At 37.0% G+C, this 23,440-nt stretch overlaps 4 protein-coding genes and 1 pseudogene across 4 annotated transcripts; 1 reads left to right on the top strand and 4 right to left on the bottom strand.

The window, feature by feature from the left end:
* The window catches only part of LOC148294601 (glutathione S-transferase U9-like), a 59,003-nt pseudogene extending 36,063 nt beyond the window's left edge, over positions 1–22,940 (bottom strand).
* LOC110762388 (myb-related protein 306) lies at positions 1,082–3,320 on the bottom strand. The gene is made up of 3 exons (XM_021965026.2): positions 2,910–3,320; positions 2,464–2,593; positions 1,082–2,160 (listed from the first exon to the last, which is right to left on the bottom strand). The coding sequence occupies exons 1-3, from the start codon at positions 3,040–3,042 to the stop codon at positions 1,332–1,334; spliced, it is 1,092 nt and encodes a 363-aa protein (XP_021820718.1). The 5' UTR covers positions 3,043–3,320; the 3' UTR covers positions 1,082–1,331.
* On the bottom strand, positions 13,785–16,371 carry LOC110762387 (alpha/beta-Hydrolases superfamily protein). The gene is made up of 4 exons (XM_021965024.2): positions 16,192–16,371; positions 15,226–15,541; positions 14,723–14,882; positions 13,785–14,434 (listed from the first exon to the last, which is right to left on the bottom strand). Exons 1-4 carry the CDS (start codon positions 16,369–16,371, stop codon positions 13,975–13,977), a joined length of 1,116 nt encoding a protein of 371 aa, XP_021820716.1. The 3' UTR covers positions 13,785–13,974.
* On the bottom strand, positions 16,325–19,125 carry LOC110762386 (Tetratricopeptide repeat (TPR)-like superfamily protein). Its single transcript, XM_021965023.2, has one exon. It carries the CDS (start codon positions 19,057–19,059, stop codon positions 17,128–17,130), a length of 1,932 nt encoding a protein of 643 aa, XP_021820715.2. The 5' UTR covers positions 19,060–19,125; the 3' UTR covers positions 16,325–17,127.
* On the top strand, positions 19,279–21,334 carry LOC110762390 (large ribosomal subunit protein eL34). Its single transcript, XM_021965028.2, has 4 exons — positions 19,279–19,445; positions 20,209–20,288; positions 20,769–20,878; positions 21,056–21,334. Exons 1-4 carry the CDS (start codon positions 19,367–19,369, stop codon positions 21,150–21,152), a joined length of 366 nt encoding a protein of 121 aa, XP_021820720.1. The 5' UTR covers positions 19,279–19,366; the 3' UTR covers positions 21,153–21,334.
* Positions 22,941–23,440: the final 500 nt, after the last annotated feature.

Here is a 23,440-nt window from a genome sequence, read left to right as displayed (position 1 = left end):
AAGATAATCTATGAATGTATACTTAAAAAAATAGATGGTTTGGATTGTTGAAAAAAAAATCGTAGGAGACCCTAAAGGGTGTCTCTCAAATAATTTTCTTTGAGGGATCCCTCAATAAAAAGGGACTGTATATATATATAAATTCTCCTATATCAATGTGCGGACGTTATTATAGTGCGGACGCCATGTATTTTCTACTACCCTTCTCTGATTTCCTCTCTGTTTACAATGGCATCTGTACGATAATAACGTGCGGACATCTGGATGAGAGAATAACTGTATATATATACAGAAATTCTCCTATGCAGACGTCCGGACATTATTATCTTGCAAATGCTATGTATTTTCTATGCGGACATCCGAATGAGAGAATAACTGTGTGTGTGTATATATATATCAATCTAATTAAGAACACTATTCCTATGTACCGTAGGTTGTGTGTTGATTCTGATAGTGTATAACTTATTTTTAGGTTGTTTTATAGGGAAGCAATTTACTAACTATTGTCGAACATCGTCTAGAGTCACTAGTGACGTAGCTAATAAAGTTCTAAAATTGTATAAAGAACGACTTGGGATTATATCACGGCCTGAATTATGAATGTAATCTATCGTTTTTCTCTAAAATAAAAAATCCTATTTAAGGATTCAATAAAAGTTATTTGATGTTTTGGAAAGATCTAGTGCAATAGATATGGTATATAAATGTTCATGAAGAGATAGTACGGCTACAGAGTCTCTCTATATTATCTTTAGAACTAGACAAACTACATTTAAACAAACTTAATGCTATTATTAATATTGAACCTACCAATGAGACGAAGCAAATGCTTTGCCGCAAACTTTATTTCTCTTGCCGACACTTAGCGTATTTCATAATATAAAAGCGAAACCCTACTAAAACCGTATATAGTACCTGAATTCCTAAACCGCTTGCCTATATATATGTAGATTGAGGGAAAATTGAAACTGTGTTTAACGTAACATTAAATGATGGGTAAGCGTGAGAATGGAGAGAAAATGGATTTACCTACCAAAAGATGCACAAATTACAAGGATTTCCTGTTCTAGGTGGATGAAAATTGAAACCATAAAAAAAACATCTTAATTCATTATTCTCCAGAACAAAAGCAGATACGTAAATATAGATATACTTTGAATTTACACTTTCCTGTTCGTGCATTAAGTGGGGTGTTATCTTTCTGCTTAGGCTAGAAGAGAAAGCAAAAAGCGAAAAAAGTACTACCACGGCTAGCTAAAAGCACAAAGGCTAATTTCCAGAGAAAACAAAAGAAACCCTAATTGAAGCACTTAACCGTGTTTTTTTGAACTTCAAAACATGACAGATGTGTTCTCTAATGACATGTTAATTAGGTCTTCATGAGCATGAGGCGCAGCATCATCAAAGAGCCACTTCTCCAGCAATGTGAGAGGGACTTCTCCTTCCAAATTAGGCTTGCTCTCATCTTGGAACAGGCAGCTTGTTTCTGCTGTGAAATTTGCATTGTTCTCATCCACTGACATAGATTGAGACACATCAGATGTGGATGAGTTGAAGCTGAACAAGGAATCAAAAGCCTGTTCTGGTGTGGTTGTTGCACTTTGTGCCCCTTCACTAGAAGTACTCATGGAACAACCTGCAGCTGTATTGTTGTTGTTTTTGAAGGAATTGATCTGAGGAAGATTGGTTTTTGAGTTTGTTTGATTATGATTTTGAGCTGATGAAGGTCCCTTTGGTGAATTTTTCATCCAGCTTTCGAGCAATTTCGCAATGTTTTCGGTGTTGGATGCATAAGTGGAAGCTTGGTGAGGCCTAGAACAAGTGTTTGTGTTAGGTTGATCATTATTGTTGTAACCAAGATTAATGGATGGCTTCAAGTCTTGCAAATGAAGATCATGAGTAGGTGGCTTGTCAAGGGACAGAGCCTCACAAAGAGCCTGCTTGGCCATGTGGATATCAGTCTGAAGCCTTCTCTCCCACTGGCCCTTGGAGATTGGCTGATCATGTGAATTACCTGAAAAACCATCTTGGCTGTTATGGTGGTCATGGCCATCAAGCCCTGTCTGGAGCTTTCTGAGCTTCTTTTTCAAGTGGGTGTTCCAGTAATTTTTTATATCATTGTCTGTTCTCTGAGGAAGGTAGGAAGCTATGGCAGCCCATCTGCACCCATTAAAAAAAATAAATTTCATCATCAAATTGAGGTTCCTTCTTTTTTATTTTTTAAAATTCCCCTGATTGAAAAAATAAAAAGATTAAAAATTCCATATATCCTATCCCATAAACTCCATAATATAATATACACTCCAACAACAATATATAATCTTTACTATTGGGATTTGCGAGTATCTAACCCCCAAATCCAAATCCATAAACAAAAGATAATAATAACATTATAAAAGTTAAATCAAGAGCTTGGAAAAAGAAAACATCCAAATTTGGAAAAAGATGGGTGCAAGTATTTACCTATTGCCCAGAAGAGCTTGGAGGTGGATTATCATCTTCTCTTCATGATCGGTGAAGTTACCGCGTTTGATACCTGGCCTCAGATAATTTGTCCATCTAAGCCTGCAGCTCTTACTGCATCTCAGCAAACCTGAAAAACAAAACAAAAAAATAAAAAATACTGTCAATATCTATATTTACAATTAATCAAGCAGCAAGAATCTGCAGGGAATAGTACTTTGTTCAAGAAGAAAGAAAAAAGAACCAGTACTGGGTAATAATTAAATGACTTTAATGATGAAAACCAACCCCAAATTAAATCCAGTTACTATGAGAAGAAAGGTAAATAAAAAATAAAAATAAATAAAGGTACCACCATACAAAAGATGCATTGATGGTACCAGTGTAAAATCTAAATGAAGAAATAATTGAAAAAACAAAGGGGGTGATGTAAATAAAATAATTACCAGTGTTGGTAGGAACTGATCTCCAATTCCCTGGACCATGTTCTTGAATGTAAGAGACCAAGATGATGTCTTCCTCTGGAGTCCATGGCCCTTTCTTCACCCCAACTTTGTCACAGCAAGGTGGCCTTCCCATAATTTCCAAATTTCCACCGCTAGCTATAAGCTCTAGCTACTTGTTCAAATTGATGATGATATTCAATTCTCTCTCTCTGATATAAGCCAAGATTGAGTTCAAAAGAAGCTAAAAAGGGTTCTTTTTTCTTTTGCTGAAACTCCAAAATGAAATGGAACGAAACTCTCTTATTTTGCCTCTTCCTTTCTTCTTTTGCTTTTTCTTCTCAGAAGTGATGGAAGATTGCAAAATCAAGCGTCCAAGGCAGGTGGGTTGGGCTTGTCTTGTAGAGATATACGTGTATATATATAGAGGGTGAAGAGAGAGAGAGAGAGAGAGAGAGAGAGAGAAAGAGAGACCCTGGTGGTGAGAGTGGTGAGTGCTGCTGACCAAAGCAAGTAAAAGAAGGAGTCAAAACGGACAGCAAAACCGCATTTACTCACTGCCCTCCTTTGCAAAAAGTCAGCTATACTTAGACTCTCTCTCTCTGCGCCTCAACAAAACCGTGTGGCATTCAATAGGGGTATTGTGGTGGCACCGAAAAAGAACCCTAATTTACTCTCTCTCTCTCTCTCTCTCTCTCTCTCTATCTTCATCTCTATCTCTCTCTCTCTCTCTGCTTTGTGTATTATGTACGTATTTTTATTTGTGAAGCCCCCCAAGTTATATTTATTACTAAACTCGTTAATTATTAACTTATAATTATACATTAATTTATCTCTTTTTGCTTGGGCCTTTTTAGGCTTTGGCATACGTATCACGAAGTTGCTTTCAACGAATTAAAACTCCAATCCTCGTGATGCGTGCATGATTTTGATGTGGGGGGTTTGCAAAGTAATAATTAATCCCAATATTCGATATATATCCCATTTCCGTGAGAGCTTTTCTCCTTCTCGAACTCTTTGCATGCTCAATCAATAAACCCTCCGGCCGATCCCATCATATGTGGCGGCGATCAGCTGCTGCGGTGCCTATGCTTTGAATTTTCCAGTGGTGCATCAATGGGATATTCACAAACAAAGAGTATGCCAACCCGACGGTTAAGATTTGTGGGGATGATGCTGGTCCAGTCAGTCAATATCCAGAAACTGATTGGTTCATCTTTTGTTTTCTGAGATAAGCGAGTAGGGTACGTGTCTATTGCAATTAAGGTTTGGGACCATCATATCATCACAATATTCACTCTTCAATGTACCCCAGTCTACACATTGCCATATATTTATTTTATTTTAATTTAATAAACTTACGATATTTTCCGTAAGATTTCATTTTCTAACAATTATATCAGAAATTGAATATTAATAATATTTAATTTTACTCGTATTATTGAAGGGTTCATTCCATTAGTATTATACATTGATTTTTGTATTGTATATATACACATACATACGTACATGTACGAATTAAAAAATTTCCACTTACGTCACATCATCAAACCTACTGATAAAAGCTGATAATTATCAGGAGTAAAATTTGAAATAATTACAGGATATGACTGCTCTGGGAATCTATGCTTTGAAGACATCGTGGTGGTTGGTTCTTTCTTGGAACATAAAAAATGTTCCTTGTTTTAGAGGTAGTGTGATCTGATGACAAATGGTTACTTGGACTTGCATGGGGGAGTGACAAATGGATGGTCTACGTGATTTGTAAATACAAAATTAATAAAATATGATCCATGTTTAGTAAGACCAATGTATTGGGCCCAGGCCCAACATTGATTAAATATGAAAATGATAAAATATGAAATTAAACCAAATTAACTACAAGCAGTGTTGATAAAAATAAAAGTTTGCAACTCTCACCGGAGATTCATTTGCACTTAAGAATCTGATAGCAAGATTTCAATCAAGTACAAAATTTTGCCATCATCGAAACGCAGTTTGCAAATCAGCCACAAACTCAAAAGCTAAAGAAAAGAAATGTCAAACATATGAATATAACTTGTATGAAAAGTCACAGATGTGAGATGTTGGAGTCTATTAAAGTTGATCAATATATATATGGTTTTTAGTTACTTTTCTAATCATGAGTTAAATCATGGTGACATATTATGTATATTCATACATTGAAAAAAACATATATATGCACAAACTTGAATTATTTCAGTTGACTTAGATTGTGTGTCTTGACCGTCGCATTCGAGTTCAATCTCCCTCCATAAAATAAAAAGAAGGGGTTCTTAGATCTAGGTCCAAAATGATTAACTGTCATTGGGTCTAGTCCTCGTGTTTTTGGTTTTAGATGTAGGTCCTTTGACATTTATTACTTTTTTGTTGTGTCAATTTTACCCTTTAAGGTAAATAAGGAAAACACATTGAAAATCTAAATTTAATGCATTATTTCCTTGCAATTGCATTACAAATTTTGAATTTTGAATTTTTTTTCCTTGATAATATTCCTAATATATAGATAAAATACAATTTAATCAATAAAAAAGTAAAGTCTCACATATTATACCAATCGATCAAACAAGAACCCACATTAAATTATGTACCTGACATACATGTAAATAATGTTAATATATACAGGTATATATGTACTTGCCTTACAGGTAAGTGTTTTTTTCTTGAGTTTTCTTAATCAGTTTTTTCTGGAGGTTCATATTTATATACATACGTACATGTCTTCCATGTAATAGTGTTTTTTTTTTTCCAAAGAAATTTTGTATGGATTTTTATCTCCGTTGAGTTTAAAGATCCATACCAAGATATTATATGAGTTCAATTAGCTGGGCTAGAGGGTATAACTACCTAGACTAGAGGTAATTTATGGGTTTAATTACCTGGACCAGAGGTAATTTATGGGTTTAATTACCTGCATACTGCATACGAGGTGTATGCATAGGTACCTTACCTATTGTTAAGGTATGAAGTTTTTATGAACTCTTATTACAAATTTTGATGTCAGTATACCTTGGGAAAATTTCAAAATTCAATAAATAGATTTGCAATTAAATTCAAATAAAATATGATAATTAATATCCTACAAATGAATAACTTACCAGTTTTAGGAATTCATAATTTACCTTATTTATGTTTTAGGTGCATAATTGGAACAAAAAATAAAAAATAAATAAAAGTAAATATCAATAAATTGAAATAGGCATGTAATCTTATGTAGCGCAAAAGTCAAAGGACTTGGATCAACAACAATTTCTGCGTGGATTGCACCCAAAATCTCTCCTCATAATTGGACTTATGCCAAATTTTCTATAAAAAGAACCAAATTAATGTATTTGATGTTCAAATCCATTGAATGTGAAACGTGAGGCTAACATAGTAACATGTAATGTGTAATGTATATGGGAAGTTCTTTCAATTTTGACAATATGTATGCAATGCATACACACAAAGTGTAAACAGTAGATGAAAATGTTGGTGGCTAAATTGTTCAGATTCAGAAGGATTTGTTACATGAACTGACTACACGAACAAGGTATATTGCGGCTATAATGGAGGAAGAAAAATAGTACCAAACTCCATGTGAACCCCGCAACTACTCACCGATAATGGTGGATAATATAATCAAGGCAATATAGTGGTGTGTAAAATATCATCGGGTTGCAATCTGGTTTGTGGCTTGAGAGCTCTTATAGGACTTATGTGGATGAGGTGCAAATGTGAACGATATTTAATTAAGCTGCAAAGAGATATGCAGCAATAGCAGGCAATTTTTTCTTTACCATGTGCATTTAAGTAAGTATGTGTCATGCCCGAACCCGGTTCAAGACCGTATGTTGTTTGCTTGTTTTAAATGTTTCGGGCGCATTTGAACTTCGTTTCTTTACGATAACTAAACAATTGTCACATTATGTTGTTTTTTTTCTTTTATAATTGTTTTTACCATCTAGTAAATGGAGTGGTTAGCTTATCTAGATCTTATTCAAAGCTCATATAAATCCATATATCGCTTATACAAAGGCAAACAAACAACTGAAATTATTATGGAATGAAAAAGAAAGATGAGCACCATTAACGCAATTGGTTTTACACCTACATGCAAATACAAACAAATTGGCAATTACTGGTTGTTGATGAAAGAGACTGGAAAATGGAAAGTCTTCAAGCTCAGTAGTTATCTACAAACACATGTGTTCACATTGCCGCATGATGATGCTACACATTTTGCAGCATCATCATCACTGACTAAAATGACCGATAGACCGTACATCCCATATATATTGCAGAAGCAGACGAAAATAGAGCACAACAGGAAATGGCTTAGAATTGGGACGTCCGTTTTAAATTTAAAGTATATAAAACTTTGACTATTTCTTTACTTAAAAAGAGTTTTTGATAATATATTTATTGGCCGGGAAGGTTGATGTGGACTCAAAGCCATGCGTCACAGAAAAAAATGCTAAACTCAATCGATATGCGTAAAAATTAATGGCAAAAACACCAGGAAACAAAAGAGGTTGCATTTGTGTTGGATTTGTGTGGCACTTGTTCAAACGATCCACAATCAAATGGTAGAGGTCTTTGTTTTTTGCCTCATAAATTGTTTTTAGGGCAGTTGTGCTGTGATCTCGGCGGTCATGCGATAATTTTCGGGTCCTTGCATTTCAAATTTGTGACCACACAACTTTTGTCCATGTATATGAAACCAGAGACCTCTGCTTTGTTTTTTGGCTTGTTGAAATGTTCATACTACGTGCGGTTTTTACTTTGTTTTTGTGTGAAGAGGAAGGGAAGAGGAAGGCCAGAGAAAAAGAATATATCCAGTTCTGTTATATATTGTTCCCAGTCCTTGCATCTGTATGTGTTTAAGAAAAATAGTCAGGAGATAAGGGAAAGAGAGCAGCAGGAACTCGAACTATTGTCGCATGCGAACAAGTAACATCAACTTTGAAAAGGAAAATGATATTGATCTGTAACATATTAAACGTGTCATGTATCTATTGGCTAATTTGGGTTGTTCCCTAATCACTTCATTCACACTATTTATGACGAAAATTGCATTAAGAAAAGGTCTAGTTCACGTCATTTTGTTTTTATTCTTTAGTTTTTATTTATACCGACACATAGTTATCATCGATCGATCTCTGAAATCATCAAAATGATATCAACTCAAACATGATTTATTATTAATTATAATTATTTAAGGTTTTCCACTTGTCTCAATATTCTAGGCTAACTAATTGAGAGATTAATCACTTTGTTGACAGTCAAATTCAAATCCAACACATCCCATCTTTTTCTCTGTTGAATTTGAATACGATATTGGAACCAAACAAACAAACAGTCTTGTATTCTTGCTCCACAAACCACAAACCACAAATATTATTGTCCAAGTGGTGCCTTGTGGTGTGAACTCACGAATATCTTTTGGGGCTTCGACTTCCAGCTCACACGTAGACATGGCATGCACAAGAGACACCGAGTATCAAGTATGGGTGTTTGGGTGTTTGGGTATGGGGTTATCAAACTCATTTACAATTACAAGATAAAACCAAACCGCACGTAACCTACTATATCTTTATCTTTTGCCCCAAAAAAAAATAGAAAATAAAAAGGAATACACGTGTCCACCATGATTGTGGCTTGTTTGGTGCAAAGTGGAGCCCACAATCAAAAAGTAGTATTTTAATTGTATTATGCGGGTCTGGGGCCCGCTACATTCACAGGCCATAAGGGTCGACAGGTGTCACAATCTGATATAACAGGAAATAAGGGTAGACTTGGGCAAAGCCCTGTTTAGATTAGGAGGAGGAGGAGGATGAACTGGGTGAAGAGAATGAAGGCTTGGTTGGAGATCACATCGGCAGTGTCTACCCCACGTGAAGAGTTGACACGTAGTGGCTTCTTGGAATATATTGCCCGACAATTGATTCAATGCGGTGTGATCTTGGAGAGCTACAAGTGTTGACCTCAGTGTTGCGATTTATGATATGAAAATATGATGTCCTAAAGCTCTAGGGTACCTTGCCGTCAGAGTGTCGATTTCTACTTAATGCAAACATAATTATCTTCTTAATTTAATAAGATTGTTATAAACCCTAGTTAAGGGTAACCATCTTCTTTCCTAGTTTTGTCGAAGTTCTATGTTTATTGTCATATATAAAAGTTCGATGAATCTTATGTTAAATTGAGATAAAAAAAAGAAAATATAGTACAATCCCTTTTATAGATGTACGCAACCGATACATTCTTGAACTATTGAACAACCAAACCTATAAATCATTAATCTGAATTTCAGAAAGAACAAAAAATCGCATCCTTAAAAGTCAAAACCTAAGTGAACTTAAGTACTGATGAAGGCAATAAGTCTCTGCTGAAAATGTTGTGTAGGCCAATGGCAGATCACCACGTCAATGGTGCTATAAAGACTACATATATCATCACTGGCTAACGCTGCTACTCCCCTCTCGTGTCGTGTTATCAATTTACACAAATAATTAGATACTGAAATATAAAGTATCATTGATGTGATATAAGTTTGATCAACTGTACGCATAATGAATGTATCCATATTCGAAAAGCTTACAAATTTAGAGAGCCAGAATGCCAAATATATAAAGGAAACTCTGTAGTTTTAAGCTCATAGCCATTACCTAAACCAAGCCACTGCAAGCCCCATCGAGTTGTCATTGAGAAAAGTGAGCCCTGGTGAGCTTAGGTTATGAACCCTCTCCTTTGTATCATTTGTGCATGGCATGCCATTGAACAAGTTTCAGTAGATCAAAGCCATCAGTATACTATTCACAGATGCATTTTTCCATTCCAATATGCAGAGACAATAATTATTTTCTTAATCAAACTAGTGTAAACAGGTTTTTAGTTCGGATTGCTAGCTACATTAGGCGTCGATCGGCCTCATTAAGCATGCCTAAGTCCTAATCAGAACAGATTGTGGACTTAAATATGATAGAAAATTTGAACCACATCGTGGAGCATGCAATTTTCAATTTCTATGCTGACCTAGAAAAAATGGATGTACTACTAGTTTCATTAGGATTAGGTGCAAGTTACGGACATTAGGTATCCATTTGCTGTGAAAAAGACAAAAAATTAAACATAAAATCCTATTTTTGGATTTTTTGTTGGATCTTTGTTATCCACAAAATTGTGTGCCCTAATGTTGATTGATGCATATAGTACAATTAATAATCAGGTACTAGGAGTATCGGTCTTAATTAGGAGAGAGACTTTCATGCAACTGCGGACACTCCAACCTAGTGCTGATTTTTTTATATAAAATATAGGTAAAGTAAATAATAGTCTAGCCCTCTATTTAAAATAAGCCTAGCTCTCTATGTAGAAATAAGCCCACTTTTGAAGCATATAGGAAATAGTAAACATGAAATCCATAACCTATATAATTTTTTTTTTTTGATAATCGAAAGTTTAGGGGGAGATTGGCTACTCTCACCATCAGCGTTAGGGCAGACCCACAACCTCGAGCCGGAAGGACTTATGCGCGGCACTCAACTGCTAGTTGCCACTGATATGGATTTATGTAGGTAATTACAGACACCAATGAGAACTGCTAGCAGCGAGACTTGAACACTGGTGGGGCCACACACAGTGCATGGACCTTACCAACTGAACCAACCCTTGTTGGCATAACCTATATAAATTTGATTAGAAGCAAACATTAGAAAATTTCTTCTAGCCACCCAAAATGCCATATTTGAACCTTCAAAGCCTAGAAGACTACATATATCATCACTGGCTAACACTGCTACTCCCCTCTCGTGTTATCAATTTACACAAATAATTAGATACTGAAATATAAAGTATCATTGATGTGATATAAGTTTGATCAACTGTACGCATAATGAATGTATCCATATTCGAAAAGCTTACAAATTTAGAGAGCCAGAATGCCAAATATATAAAGGAAACTCTGTAGTTTTAAGCTCATAGCCATTACCTAAACCAAGCCACTGCAAGCCCCATCGAGTTGTCATTGAGAAAAGTGAGCCCTGGTGAGCTTAGGTTATGAACCCTCTCCTTTGTATCATTTGTGCATGGCATGCCATTGAACAAGTTTCAGTAGATCAAAGCCATCAGTATACTATTCACAGATGCATTTTTCCATTCCAATATACAGAGACAATAATTATTTTCTTAATCAAACTAGTGTAAACAGGTTTTTAGTTCGGATTGCTAGCTACATTAGGCGTCGATTGGCCTCATTAAGCATGCCTAAGTCCTAATCAGAACAGATTGTGGACTTAAATATGATAGAAAATTTGAACGGAGCATGCAATTTTCAATTTCTATGCTGACCTAGAAAAAATGGATGTACTACTAGTTTCATTAGGATTAGGTGCAAGTTATGGACATTAGGTATCCATTTGCTGTGAAAAAGACAAAAAATTAAACATAAAATCCTATTTTCGGAATTTTTGTTGGATCTTTGTTATCCACAAAACTGTGTGCCCTAATGTTGATTGATGCATATAGTACAATTAATAATCAGGTACTAGGAGTAACGGTCTTAATTAGGAGAGAGACTTTCATGCAACTGCGGACACTCCAACCTAGTGCTGATTTTTTTATATAAAATATAGGTAAAGTAAATAATAGTCTAGCCCTCTATTTAAAATAAGGCTAGCTCTCTATGTAGAAATAAGCCCACTCTTGAAGCATATAGGAAATAGTAAACATGAAATCCATAACCTATATAATTTTTTTTTTTGATAATCGAAAGTTTGTGGGGAGATTGGCTACTCTCACCACCAGCGTTAGGGCAGACCCATAACCTTGAGCCGGAAGGACTTATGCGCGGCACTCAACTGCTAGTTGCCACTGGTATGGATTTATGTAGGTAATTACAGATTACACACCAATAAGAACTGCTGGCAGCGGGCAGTGGCGGACCCAAGAATTTTTCAGGGAAGGGGCAATTTTTAAAACGCTAAAAGCTCAACCAAAAAAAAAAACACCAAAAAGATAGACAACCAAATACCTTAGAATTTGCTATCAAAAAAATATATATACCTAAGAATTTAAACAATACTAATGTCATTTGTAATTCATAGAAAAAAAAAATATAACATTACAGTTAAGTTACAATTGTTCACCGCAAGCTTTGATATCACAAAAACAATGACAATATTTTATACAAACTTGGTTTCTTTTCTTTTTTATTAAATAATGCAATTTTATACATACTTGATCGATATTAACAATGCAGACTTGATAGATAATTAATATTGCAGCCCTACAAATTTATGCAAGGACAATCCTTATTTAAGGCCCAATTTGTTTTTCATCCAATGACCCAATTGATTTATCATATACTAAATAGCATGTAGGAATTGCAGTCGCACTCACGTGTTTATTCCTCTCTTTTTTTGGGGGGCCTTGTACAACATGACGTCGTTTTGCTCAGAACTTAAAAAACAAAAGGACAGCAACTGTGATGCGCACGCAGCAAAAGAAAGGAACCCAGCAAGTTTGCTTAAGCTTTTTTTCAAACACTTGGAGTGCAGCAGCAGCCAGAGCAGAGGTGCAACTCCAGCAGCTTTATTGGAGATTTCCGACGACCGGAGGTGCAGGTGCACCTCCTTGCGCCTGCACAGGTCCGCCAGTGGCAGCGGGACTTGAACACTGGTGGGGCCACACACAGTGCATGGACCTTACCAACTGAACCAACCCTTGTTGGCATAACCAATATAAATTTGATTAGAAGCAAACATTAGAAATTTTCTTCTAGCCACCCAAAACGCCATATTTGAACCTTCAAAGCCTAGAAGAAATAATTCTCCCCCTCTAAAAAATTGTACCAACCTATCTTCAATGGGTTCTTTAATCTTGGTAAGTTTTTCTCTTTTTTTAATTCAATTTTTAATTTTAATTGTTGTTGTTAAGTTTTTATGATTTAGGGTTTGGGTGAAAACTTTTGGGGATTGTTATATATGTTTTATTTTTGCAACTTGAATTATTAATTAGTATATATGATTTTTGGTGTCTAGTATTTCTTGTTAGGATGTCATGTCACATGATGATAATTGACCAACAAAGAGAGGAAAAACTATTTATTCATTCTTCAAAAAAAGTGGTAACGATAATAAGGATACACCTTCTGCATTTGACGTTGATGTTTCAATTCCCGAGGAACTTACTCAACTCGGATCTCAAGTAGTTGAACAATGTGTTTGATTTGATATTTATTTATATTTTGTACTTCTTTGTGTTATATTTGCTCGTAATGTGGCCTTGTTTGATTTATAGAATTTTATTTACATTTTTGTTTCAAGAGAAAAAAGGCTTATAATATATCTCCTGTAAAAAAATAAAATTTAGCTTACCCCTACAAAAATTCATGGGTCCACCATTGCTTTCAGGCAACGAGAATATCACATTTTACTATTCTCGGCCAATAGTGCAATGACACGCGGGATAACTTTTCCACGTATCATTGTATTATTGGCCGGGAATAACGAAATAGTGCTATCCCCATTATAAGAAAGCTTTTTTGCATCCCCGTTATAAGAAAGTTTTTCTGCTTAATTATGGCACAGATAACACTTGAAAGAGATTTTGGGTTCGACCCAGAAAAAAAGAAAGAGATTTTTGGTTCTTCCTCAATGTAGCTACTGATCGCGTGGCCAATTTGGGTCATAGCTAGCCTCTTATGCCTTAGGCAGGCCATAGCCCACGGCCATTTGCTAGTTTTTGCCTTTGCCCTTATTGGGCTAAACAGTGGCCCTTTCTCTAAGCTGAACAGATTTCATGTCTGCTAAAAACAACCACATATAAAAGTGGAATCTGAATTATCTAGAGTAGATAAAGTGTACAAAATATAGCGACCACAAAAGTGAATATAAATTTGCACAAGTTCATCATTAAAAGAAAGAGAAAAATGTTTGTACAGATGCATATTGGCATCCAAACTTTCTTACGGGCTTAAATTACCAGTATCACATAATCTGTGGGAAAACTGTGGTACAGGGAAACCATACAACTGCCAACCTAAAACGAACTTTACTTTTTCAATTCATAAGTTTTCTTGTAAGAACTTGTAAAGCTCCTCTGCAACCATAGCAGGATACTCCTCTTGAGGAAGTAGAGCACCTGGAACCTCAACAAACTTACTTACTCCCTCAGCTTCCCTCAGAGCTTCCATCTCTGCTTTTGACCTCTTCGGAGATCCTTCAGTTGACAGGACAATAACTGGGATATTCTGGCTGCCCATCTCTGCAAAGAGTCCAACAAATTCCTCTCGTGTTTGTACAGGGTCAAGGAGACCAGTCAAGAAAGCAGCAGGTACATAGCGAGCTCCTTTCTGCTTGGTCAGTGCGTATCGGCTTTCGATAATTCCAGGAGTCACATTGTCCGGATTTGAATAGACATGTGATTTGTACTGAGATTCAATTGACTTCTCATTGCTGACTAGCATGTTATACATCATCCAGCCCACAGCAGGGGCTCGTAAGGTGCCCCTAAGCAGTCCATACCTGAGAAAATTTGTTAACAAAAGGAGATATCAGTCATGTCATAGATCAAGAAAAAACTGGTGCTTACTTACATAGGAAAAGTAGCACTTTCCCTTAAAAGACATCTATATTAAAATCTTTAAAATGGACCAACTACATTTTATCACACACAATAACATGGAGTGATATGACTTAATGGTCTTGCACTGTAGATTTTTCTGCATAATAGTTATCCACAATTTGGGTTCCCAATTACAGCTCAATTGTCAACAACTAGAATCATTTAATATATGTTATCAGATAGAATACCTTGTTTCCATGCTAGAATCTCGACCAAACACAATAGGAAGGGGACCAGCCCAGGTGGGTGCAATAGCAGCAATGGCTTTAGGTTTCACCGCACCACGTTTTACAGCACGAATAGTTAAAGTGGCGGCATGCCCTCCTCCAAATACTACAAAATCATTTTCTGATTGATAGCAAGAGATTATTAGCAAGTAAACTTTAAGAAAAGAAAAGGCTGACCGCATAAAGAAAAGGCTGACCACATAAAGAAAAATTTTAAAAAAAGGTCCTGATTGAGGCAATAAACCCTAACAAAGTAAAACAATCAGTAAATTCACTTTTTTCCCTCATTCGATGGGGGTTGGGAAGCATGATGCGTTTCAAGTAACTATATGTAGTTAAGAAGGTCGAGTACCTTAACACATGCATGATGGAACAAGATGTGTACATCATGCTAAGAAATGTAGATAAACAGTAGTGGTATCATCATAATATCATTAACCAAAGAACAGTAGTTACTCATCAACCTGAGCCGCTTATAGGACCATCAGGTGCATTGATGAAGTCAACCAGAAATTTCTCCATGACATCAGCAGTGTAGTCCATCTTTGGCCTATCAGAGTACCCCAGACCAGGCCAATCAACAATGGTTGCTCGCCAATTAACATTACCATCTTGCTGAACAAGATTACTTGCTACTGATCTCCATTCTTCAACAGTGCTTACATCAGAAATGGTTGGTATCATAAGGATGTTCTTAGAAGGACCCTCTTTCTCCTTTTCATGCTCCTCATAGTAGATGTTAATAGAATTTTCCTTGAATTTCCATTGCCAACTATTGCTCTGAAACAAAGTACAATCATTTGTCAGGCAAGGTGACAACACGTATAGTACTGGACTCGGCAAATAATTATTAGAAAGAAAATAACAAACACAAGAACATTAGTTGACTAGATTTTAACATCAATGTGTTTCTTTATAAACTGATCCCTGTATCCTTGCAATTAACAAAATTTTAGTTTCCAAAATGTTGTTTGTTACCAGTGACATCCACTCTTAGTGATATTTGGTTCAGTGACTGATACACAAAGGTACACATGTATAGAATAAAATAGAACCGTTCCATCGAATTTTTCATGGAATTTAACATAATATTAACTTGTGTTTCACATTGATAATAAAATGAGTCTCTTCTCTCGGGTGGTAGAAATGTAAACTTCAATTCAATACTTCAGAAAGTAAACTAATTCAAATCTTTTCCGAAATCCAAATTTTCATTTAGATATGTAAGCACTCTAATCCAATTTTTCTTGGTTAGTTTTGTGAATTCCCCTAGCTCATTTTCAAATTCATTCAATTTTCTCAAGTTTCCAATACATTAATGATTCGTACATACGTAGAAGCATAGAAGCCACAATCCAAACCTCAACTTTGAAACCCATGGGCAAAATGACAAAGTAAGAACAAAGAAAAAGTACAATTGGGTCCCTGACCTTTGATGGGGCTGAAGATTTATCACCCACAGTGAGCTTGGAGTAGTCCAGGGTGGTTGAAGCCCTAATTGTTAGGGTTTTCTGGAAGCAAGCAGTCTGAGAGAAATTGGGCCTACGAGTTCTGCACAAAAGAGCACGGGATGGTTGTGAAGATGTGTAGAATGCTGCAGAGAGCGCCATGGATAAGGTGCAGAAATTGAGAGAGAAGGATTACGGACAGGGGCTTTGGGTCTTGGGTTTTTGGGTAGATGGGGTTGCGGAGGAAGACGCTGACCACTGGCTTTTACTGAGATTTTCTGCTGTGGAAAAATATTAAGAATCTATGCTCAGCGGACAGTCAGCGTCAGATGAGAAATATGAATATATCAGTAGTGTCCATAATAGTTTTGGAAATATCACTCAGCACCAGCTGAGATATAAATTTGTTCACTTTTTCTCCACAAAGTGCCGTTGGCCTCCCTCCCGCCAAACGTTACGTGTCTTTCGTTTTTCTCACCTAACAGCTTGGGATATTTCCAAAAATATATGCTTCCTTTGCTCATTACACACGTTTACAAACATCCCATCTGGAATGCTCCAGCTTTGAAGAAAATTCCCAGCATGTATAATCTGTACACATTTTGGGGGGTCAAAAGAATGAAGAAAATTGTTGACAACAACCAATTGGGTGTACTTGAATGAAAATCTGCCAATTCTCCATCTGCCTACTAAGTACTCAGTTGCTCCTTGTTGTTTAGAAGTTCATTTTCAGTTTTCATCATTTCCCCTGCTTCCTTTGAACCAGTTGTTGAAATTTTTGATCAGTAATGTGACTCAAGGACAAATTCTTGGCGTTCCTTCTTGTCTTGTGTATCCGTGTCAGTATATTCTTCCATGACTTTGATCTCTCTTAACTTATAGGAGCTATATTTCTTCAAGAACTTCGTCAGTTGCCACTCACCAGTAATCTTTGCAAGAACAAGAGCCGTCCTTGAAGGAGTGAAAACGGCTTCTGTCTCTCACTACGATCTCCAATCTATAAACCTTAGAAATCAGCTTCATCACCATATGACAGTCCTTACAGACTCGTAAATTCTTCACAATCCTTATATTCATTCCTACCCGCAGTCTTGCCAAGCCAAAAGCTACAGCAAGTTTCTCACTGTGCCTAAACACTGAATCTTCTTTATCCTCTTCTTCTATGTCATGCAAAACACTCCCAACCTCCGGAACATAACCTCCATCAACCCTTATCTTTAACATTATCTCCCTTAGCTTCTCATAAGCCTCTTCTGTAATCTTATTTGATTTTTCACCAGCCGTAAAACTATACATGACCTTATCAACTTCAATCACACTCCATCCTGGAGTTTTCTTAATCCTCTGGTCAGCCATTGATCTTCTTACAGCAGCAACATCCTTCCACTTCCCTGCAACAGCATATACATTTGACAAGAGAACGTGGTCACCTGAATTTTCAGGGTCAAGTTTGGAGAGCACTTCCTTCACTTGTTCTGCCAACTCAACATTACCATGAACACTGCAAGCCCCAAGAAGAGTTCGCCAAATAACAGCATTAGGAGACATTGGCAACTGACTAACAAAATCATAGGCCTTTTGCAGTTTACCAGCTCGACCATATAGATCTACCATACAACCGTAATGTTCAATAGCTGGTTCTATACCATACAAATATCTCATCTTAGAGAAATACTCACATCCTTCATCGATCAAACCAGCATGGCTACAAGCATACAAAACTGAAATGAAGGTGATCCCATCAGGCCTAAATCCAGACGCTTCCATATCATGGAAAACTTGTATTGCTTCTTTGCCATAACCATGCATTGCAAGCCCCGCTATCATTGAAGTCCAAGAAATAATACTCTTTTTCTCCGGCATCCTTTTAAAGACCAACCGAGCCATGTCCACATTTCCAGATTTAGAGTACGTATCCAGGAGTGCATTATTGACTGAAATCATCCAAAGAAAACCAGCCTTCTCTACTAACCCATGTAGAATTTTGCCAAACTCAAATGCCCCAGCTTGTGCACACGCAGAGAGAACCCCAGTCAAGCTCGCCTCATTGGGTCTAATTCCCTCCCTCTGTAGTTCCCTGAAAAACCCAAAAGCCCCATCAAAACAACCACTCTGAGCATACCCAACAATCATAGTACTCCAAGACACATCATCTTTCATCGGCATCCTCAAAAACGCCTTCTTAGCCAGCTCAAGCTCATTCGCTTTCACATACCCTGCAAGCAAAACATTCCATGAGGTCAAATTCCTCAAAGGCATACGATCAAACATTGTTTCCGCTCCCTCCACATCCCCACACCTAAAACACGCAGTAAGAATCGCATTCCAAGCGACCACATTTGGATCAGACATCTCCTCAAACACTTTGCGTGCAAAGCTGACAATCCCACATTCAGCATACATACTGATAATCGTTGTCCCAACAAAAAGATGGGTATCAAGCCCATGAGTCAAAGCTTGACAATGCAGCTGCATCCCATCTCTCAAAGACCGGCAATTGGCCGCTGCCTTGAGTATAAACGCGAAAGAAAAGCTATCAAGCGGGTCGATCAATTTCCGGTGCATTTCAACGAACACATCAAACGCATTGTGCGGGGTATCAGATTCAGCGAACCCACGAATGAGCGTGTTGTACATGAAAGCATCTGGGTTTCGAAAATGAAGGAGCAGACGGCGAGCATATTCGAGAGCGCCGGAGATTGTGACCGCGCAGTGGAGGAGGAGTTTGCCAGAGACCAAAGGATGGGCATCTAGGCCGGTCTTGCACACGAAGGCGTGGACTTGCTTCACGGTTTTGAGGGTCTTGCACTTGCTCAATAGAGACACGCAGAGCTGTTCGGCGGTGTTCATTCTCAGCTCTCGCTCTCCATAGTTCAAAGACGCGGACTTCGTTCGCGGTTTCTTTTAGAAGTAGCCGTTGATTGCACTAATGCCACTCCGGATTGGGGCGCTCAATTAGTAGAAAAAAGCACGTTCTCAAATTAAAACAAAAAAGCCTATAAATCTTGACCGTTGAAAGAGAGCACGTGACAGCCGTTGGATCCTAGGGCAACTGAGGCTTCTCTTCTCTCTCTAACTCTAACTCTAACTCTAGGGCTTTAACTTTCTCGCTCTACCCCCAAAACAGAGTTCCTCTAACCCAGAGAGAGAGAGAGAGATGGTGCAGAGGCTCACATACCGTACGCGCCATAGCTATGCAACCAAGTCAAACCAGCATCGGATAGTCAAGACCCCTGGTACTTTTATCAACATCTTATACATGGTTATTATATATTCATGTGGGGCTAAAGCTGGTGTTTTTTGGTCTTGTAATCAAAATGCAAACTTTGTGTGTTTTTCATTGGCTTAGGTTGGTTTGGTGTGAGTTTCTTTGGTCCCTTTTGCTTTATTTTGTAAAGAAACTCCATTTCCAGATTGTATTGTTTCTTCTCCAAAAGTAAATATTTGTATGGATTTTAATTTCATAATGGAGTTTAGTAGCATACAACTTTGGACAAAGTAAATTGCATATGTCTAGAATTGTGTTATTTTTATGAATTCCTGGATTGGCAATATAGGGTAAATTGAAAAGAGGGTGTGCATTGTGCAATGTTGTGTGCATAAGATTAGAAAATTGATGGAAATAAGCAGCTGCATTGTTTGTTGTTTTTTGAGTTGAATGGTTACAACTTACAATAGAGTAGGTTTAAAATCTTACATTTTATAGCAAAAAAATAGAAGATCTCACATTTTGACTGGCTAAATTCCATTGTTGGTCCCCCTCAAATTCTGTGCATATAATATATGGTTTCTGAGTTGGAATTATGGCAACATGTTTTGAAATGCAGAAACTGTGTTAGTATGTGTCCTGCATTTGTATCTCATAGATCATAGTTTTCATTTGGATTATAATCTGATCATTCCAGCAGTTGCATTGTAATACCTACCATAAAATTTTCTATTCCGTTGATTTTGTGTGGATGGCTTTTTGCTTATTCCCGGGCTACATTTGATATTTAGGTGGAAAGCTTGTGTATCAGACCACCAAGAAGAGAGCAAGTGGACCCAAGTGCCCTGTTACCGGAAAGAGAATCCAAGGGGTAGGTTGATTGTTTGCGGCTATGACATTTGTTGGTTCTAACTTTTGTTGTTCAGTCTTCTGATTATGGATTTCCAATTATTTTTATTTCTTCCAAGAAGTGTACATGTGAGATGGCATTGACTTAATGTTACAATCAGGACAACGAGAATTCACATTAAGCATTTTGGTTTATATCATATGGTTGGTAATTCTAGGAATCAAATGTTCTGTGTAGTCTGAGCATCTTATTTTTTAATGTTTGCGGCCATATGTATATGCTTATGACTTTATTTCATAATGCGCTTAGTTTGTCAGGATTCATATGTTTGGGAAAATTAGGGCTACCATGTTGATATATTATATATATTATAGCGCTCTGTCTATGTGATGTGATGAACGTATGTATATGATTTTATGTTTCTTGATTACTTTGTCTTGAGAAACTCTGTGCCTGGTTATATGCCCTGTGTTGTTCGTTCTCACTCACTGCCATATGCAGATTCCTCACCTGAGACCTGCTGAATATAAGAGGTCTAGACTATCAAGGAACAGGAGGACTGTGAATCGCGCATATGGGGGTGTGCTGTCTGGTGGAGCTGTACGAGAGAGGTTTGTATTTCTAGAAATATTACTTATCTAGAGTTCTGTGGCTTATTTGGGCACTTCTTGGACCAAGAATCTTGGTTGATGTGATTTTGTTTACAAAAGCAATTTTTTTGAATTGTTTAACTTTTTATTAATGATTCCAAGTGCCAACAATATTTCTTGCAATTTCTGGTTTTGCAGGATCATCCGAGCCTTTTTGGTGGAAGAGCAGAAGATCGTGAAGAAGGTTTTGAAGATTCAGAAGGCAAAAGAGAAGCAGGCATCAAAGAGCAGCTAATCTGCAATAGAGAATGATTTTGTTTTTCTTGATCTCCATGCTTGAAATTTTGACTTTTATTATGAGAGGATGAAGATTGTTCGAACAATACCTGTTGTCAATTGAATTTGGATGAGTTTCATAGTTGACATAATCACCTCATTGAATACTTATGATATTGAAAATGAGGTTTTTTATAGTTATTTTTTCTTTTGCTGTTTACAAAATCACTGGATTTTGATAAAGGCTGAGTTTTGAATCTTCTACTGACTTTTAGCGGCGGTGTTTATATCCGTAGATAATAATGTCTAAACCCGCGGCTAGCGGCGGTTTTTTTGGCTGCTAAAGAATAATTACTTGAATGGGGCATAAATTTCGTCATGAAAAGTCCATAACCGTTGTTAAAAGTCAAAAACCGTCGCTAAACCCGTAATTGTCACATATATATGGAAACAGCGTTTTTCTTTCTGTTTTCATATAGATCGTTTGCTTTACCGCCCTTAACATATCGTTGTCAATCTGGTAATTCAGGTTAAAGCTGAGACAAACTTGATTGCACCAAGGAAACACGATAACCTAGTGGCAATTGCAAAGTTTAGAAGCTGCAAAGAAAAACTGATTGATTGTGTTTGGAGTAAATTCTATATTTTGTGTTATTGATTTGACTCCTCATTTCCTATAGTTTTTGTTATGGGTTTTCAAATTTAGTTTTTGTATAATAAATTTCCGCAGATTCATGAAGAAGGGCCCTGGCACAAATATTTTTTATTTAATAAGTTTCTTACTATTAAGCATAAAATATTATTGTTGAAAATGGCTAGTTTATGGGATGTCGAAGGAACTACTGAAATGAAAATGAATTAAAAGAAGTCTAGTACAATATGATATTTTAATTATAAGGACCAAGGAAATTGCTCAACCATTTGTGTTTTTAAATTACAAAAATATTGATTAAAAGGTGTAGGGAGAAAGTTTTAAACTCTACATTAAGCTGCCAACAGAATGAACTCACCATCCGATTAAAAGGTATAGGGAGAGAGAGAGATGACAGGAGAAAACAGAGTGATCCTGATAGTGATTTTAAGAACAAAAGCCAATTGCTTTTAACGTTTATTACATTCAAAATCAAAACTTAGACTCAAAGGCATACTATACCAATGTCTACAGTACACAATAATTTTAACAACTAATGTGATCTAGCATGAATGGTCCCTTTCCTCTCTGGGTCCAGCATTTTGTAACCAAAGAATTCTTAGAAGCTTTGTAAGGGCCAAACTCTCTCCTTGAAGAGGTTGATATTCCTCCACTCCTTCAAACACTTTCAGTGTCTCAAACACTTCCTCGAGTGCTCAAGCGCTTTCTCTTGTGCATCACTGCGACTTGTCAGCACTCGCTCATGCCCTCGAACAACTGTATTAATGAAAGTAAGCATGATGATGATGCGTTAGGCAAAAAAACCATTTTCTGATCAACTAGCATTGTCTCACCTGTTGCTGGATATAAGAGGCCCATAATCAAACTTCGGCTCTTTTGTAAGGATCTTCAAGCAGGATCCTGGGGAGCTTTTTTCCAAGTTTCATCAATGTAATCTAGGATGATGTATGACTCAACAATGGATTTTCCGTTGTGGACAAGTACTGGGACCTTCTTGTGAACCGGATTGTACTTGAGGAGCAACTGGCTCTTGTTGCTCAAGTCTTCTTCTATGTACTCATAGGGTATGCCTTTAAGTCTGAGCGCTATTTCCACCCTCTTAGAGTAAGTACTAGCCCACATGCCATGTAGTTTTACTCTGTTCTCCTCTTCCATCTCTCCCACTACAAGTAATGACCTAGTTTCTGGGTTCAAGTTTATGAGGCTAGCCTTTATATAGCTTTTATCTCGCACTTTTTGTCATGCTTTAGCTAGCCTGAACTGCTATAGTCAGAAGTCAAACGGATGAAACAATGCTTAGCCTGAACTGCTATAGTCAATAGTATAGCCGGTCGGCTATACTATGGTTTTTATTATAATAAAAAATAGCATAGCTCGGCGGCTATACTATTTTTGACACGTGGCGAAGCGGCGCTGGGCTAGCGCCAGGTGGGTGGTCCTCTTGTATTATAAATAGTATAGCCGTGCGGCTATACTAGGGATATTTTTAAAATTACAAAGGTACAGCCGCCCGGCTATACTATGGTTTTTATTAAAAAAACGTATAGCCGTGCGGCTATACTGGGGATTTTTTAAAAATTAAAAAGGTACACCCGCCCCGCTATGTACTATTTTGACATGTGGCCAAATGCTAGGCACCAGGCGGGCCTTTTTTT

Source organism: Prunus avium, chromosome 5 (assembly GCF_965620075.1).
Source record: "Prunus avium chromosome 5, drPruAviu1.hap1.1, whole genome shotgun sequence".
NCBI classification, from domain to species: domain Eukaryota; kingdom Viridiplantae; phylum Streptophyta; class Magnoliopsida; order Rosales; family Rosaceae; genus Prunus; species Prunus avium.
This window is presented reverse-complemented; position numbering and strand designations above follow the sequence as displayed.

Bases quoted from the DNA above. Each gene is read 5' to 3' on its own strand.
- LOC110762388 (XM_021965026.2), bottom strand. From the start codon at position 3,042: ATGGGAAGGCCACCTTGCTGTGACAAAGTTGGGGTGAAGAAAGGGCCA. The intron at 2,594-2,909 runs GTAATTATTTTA...TTTGTTTTTCAG, and splicing joins ATCAGTTCCTACCAACACTG to GTTTGCTGAGATGCAGTAAG. The intron at 2,161-2,463 runs GTAAATACTTGC...TAATGGGTGCAG, and splicing joins CAAGCTCTTCTGGGCAATAG to ATGGGCTGCCATAGCTTCCT.
- LOC110762387 (XM_021965024.2), bottom strand. From the start codon at position 16,371: ATGGCGCTCTCTGCAGCATTCTACACATCTTCACAACCATCCCGTGCT. The intron at 15,542-16,191 runs GTCAGGGACCCA...ACTTTGTTTCAG, and splicing joins AATCTTCAGCCCCATCAAAG to AGCAATAGTTGGCAATGGAA. The intron at 14,883-15,225 runs GTTGATGAGTAA...GCTATCAATCAG, and splicing joins TGGTCCTATAAGCGGCTCAG to AAAATGATTTTGTAGTATTT.
- LOC110762386 (XM_021965023.2), bottom strand. From the start codon at position 19,059: ATGAACACCGCCGAACAGCTCTGCGTGTCTCTATTGAGCAAGTGCAAG.
- LOC110762390 (XM_021965028.2), top strand. From the start codon at position 19,367: ATGGTGCAGAGGCTCACATACCGTACGCGCCATAGCTATGCAACCAAG. The intron at 19,446-20,208 runs GTACTTTTATCA...TTTGATATTTAG, and splicing joins TCGGATAGTCAAGACCCCTG to GTGGAAAGCTTGTGTATCAG. The intron at 20,289-20,768 runs GTAGGTTGATTG...TGCCATATGCAG, and splicing joins CCGGAAAGAGAATCCAAGGG to ATTCCTCACCTGAGACCTGC.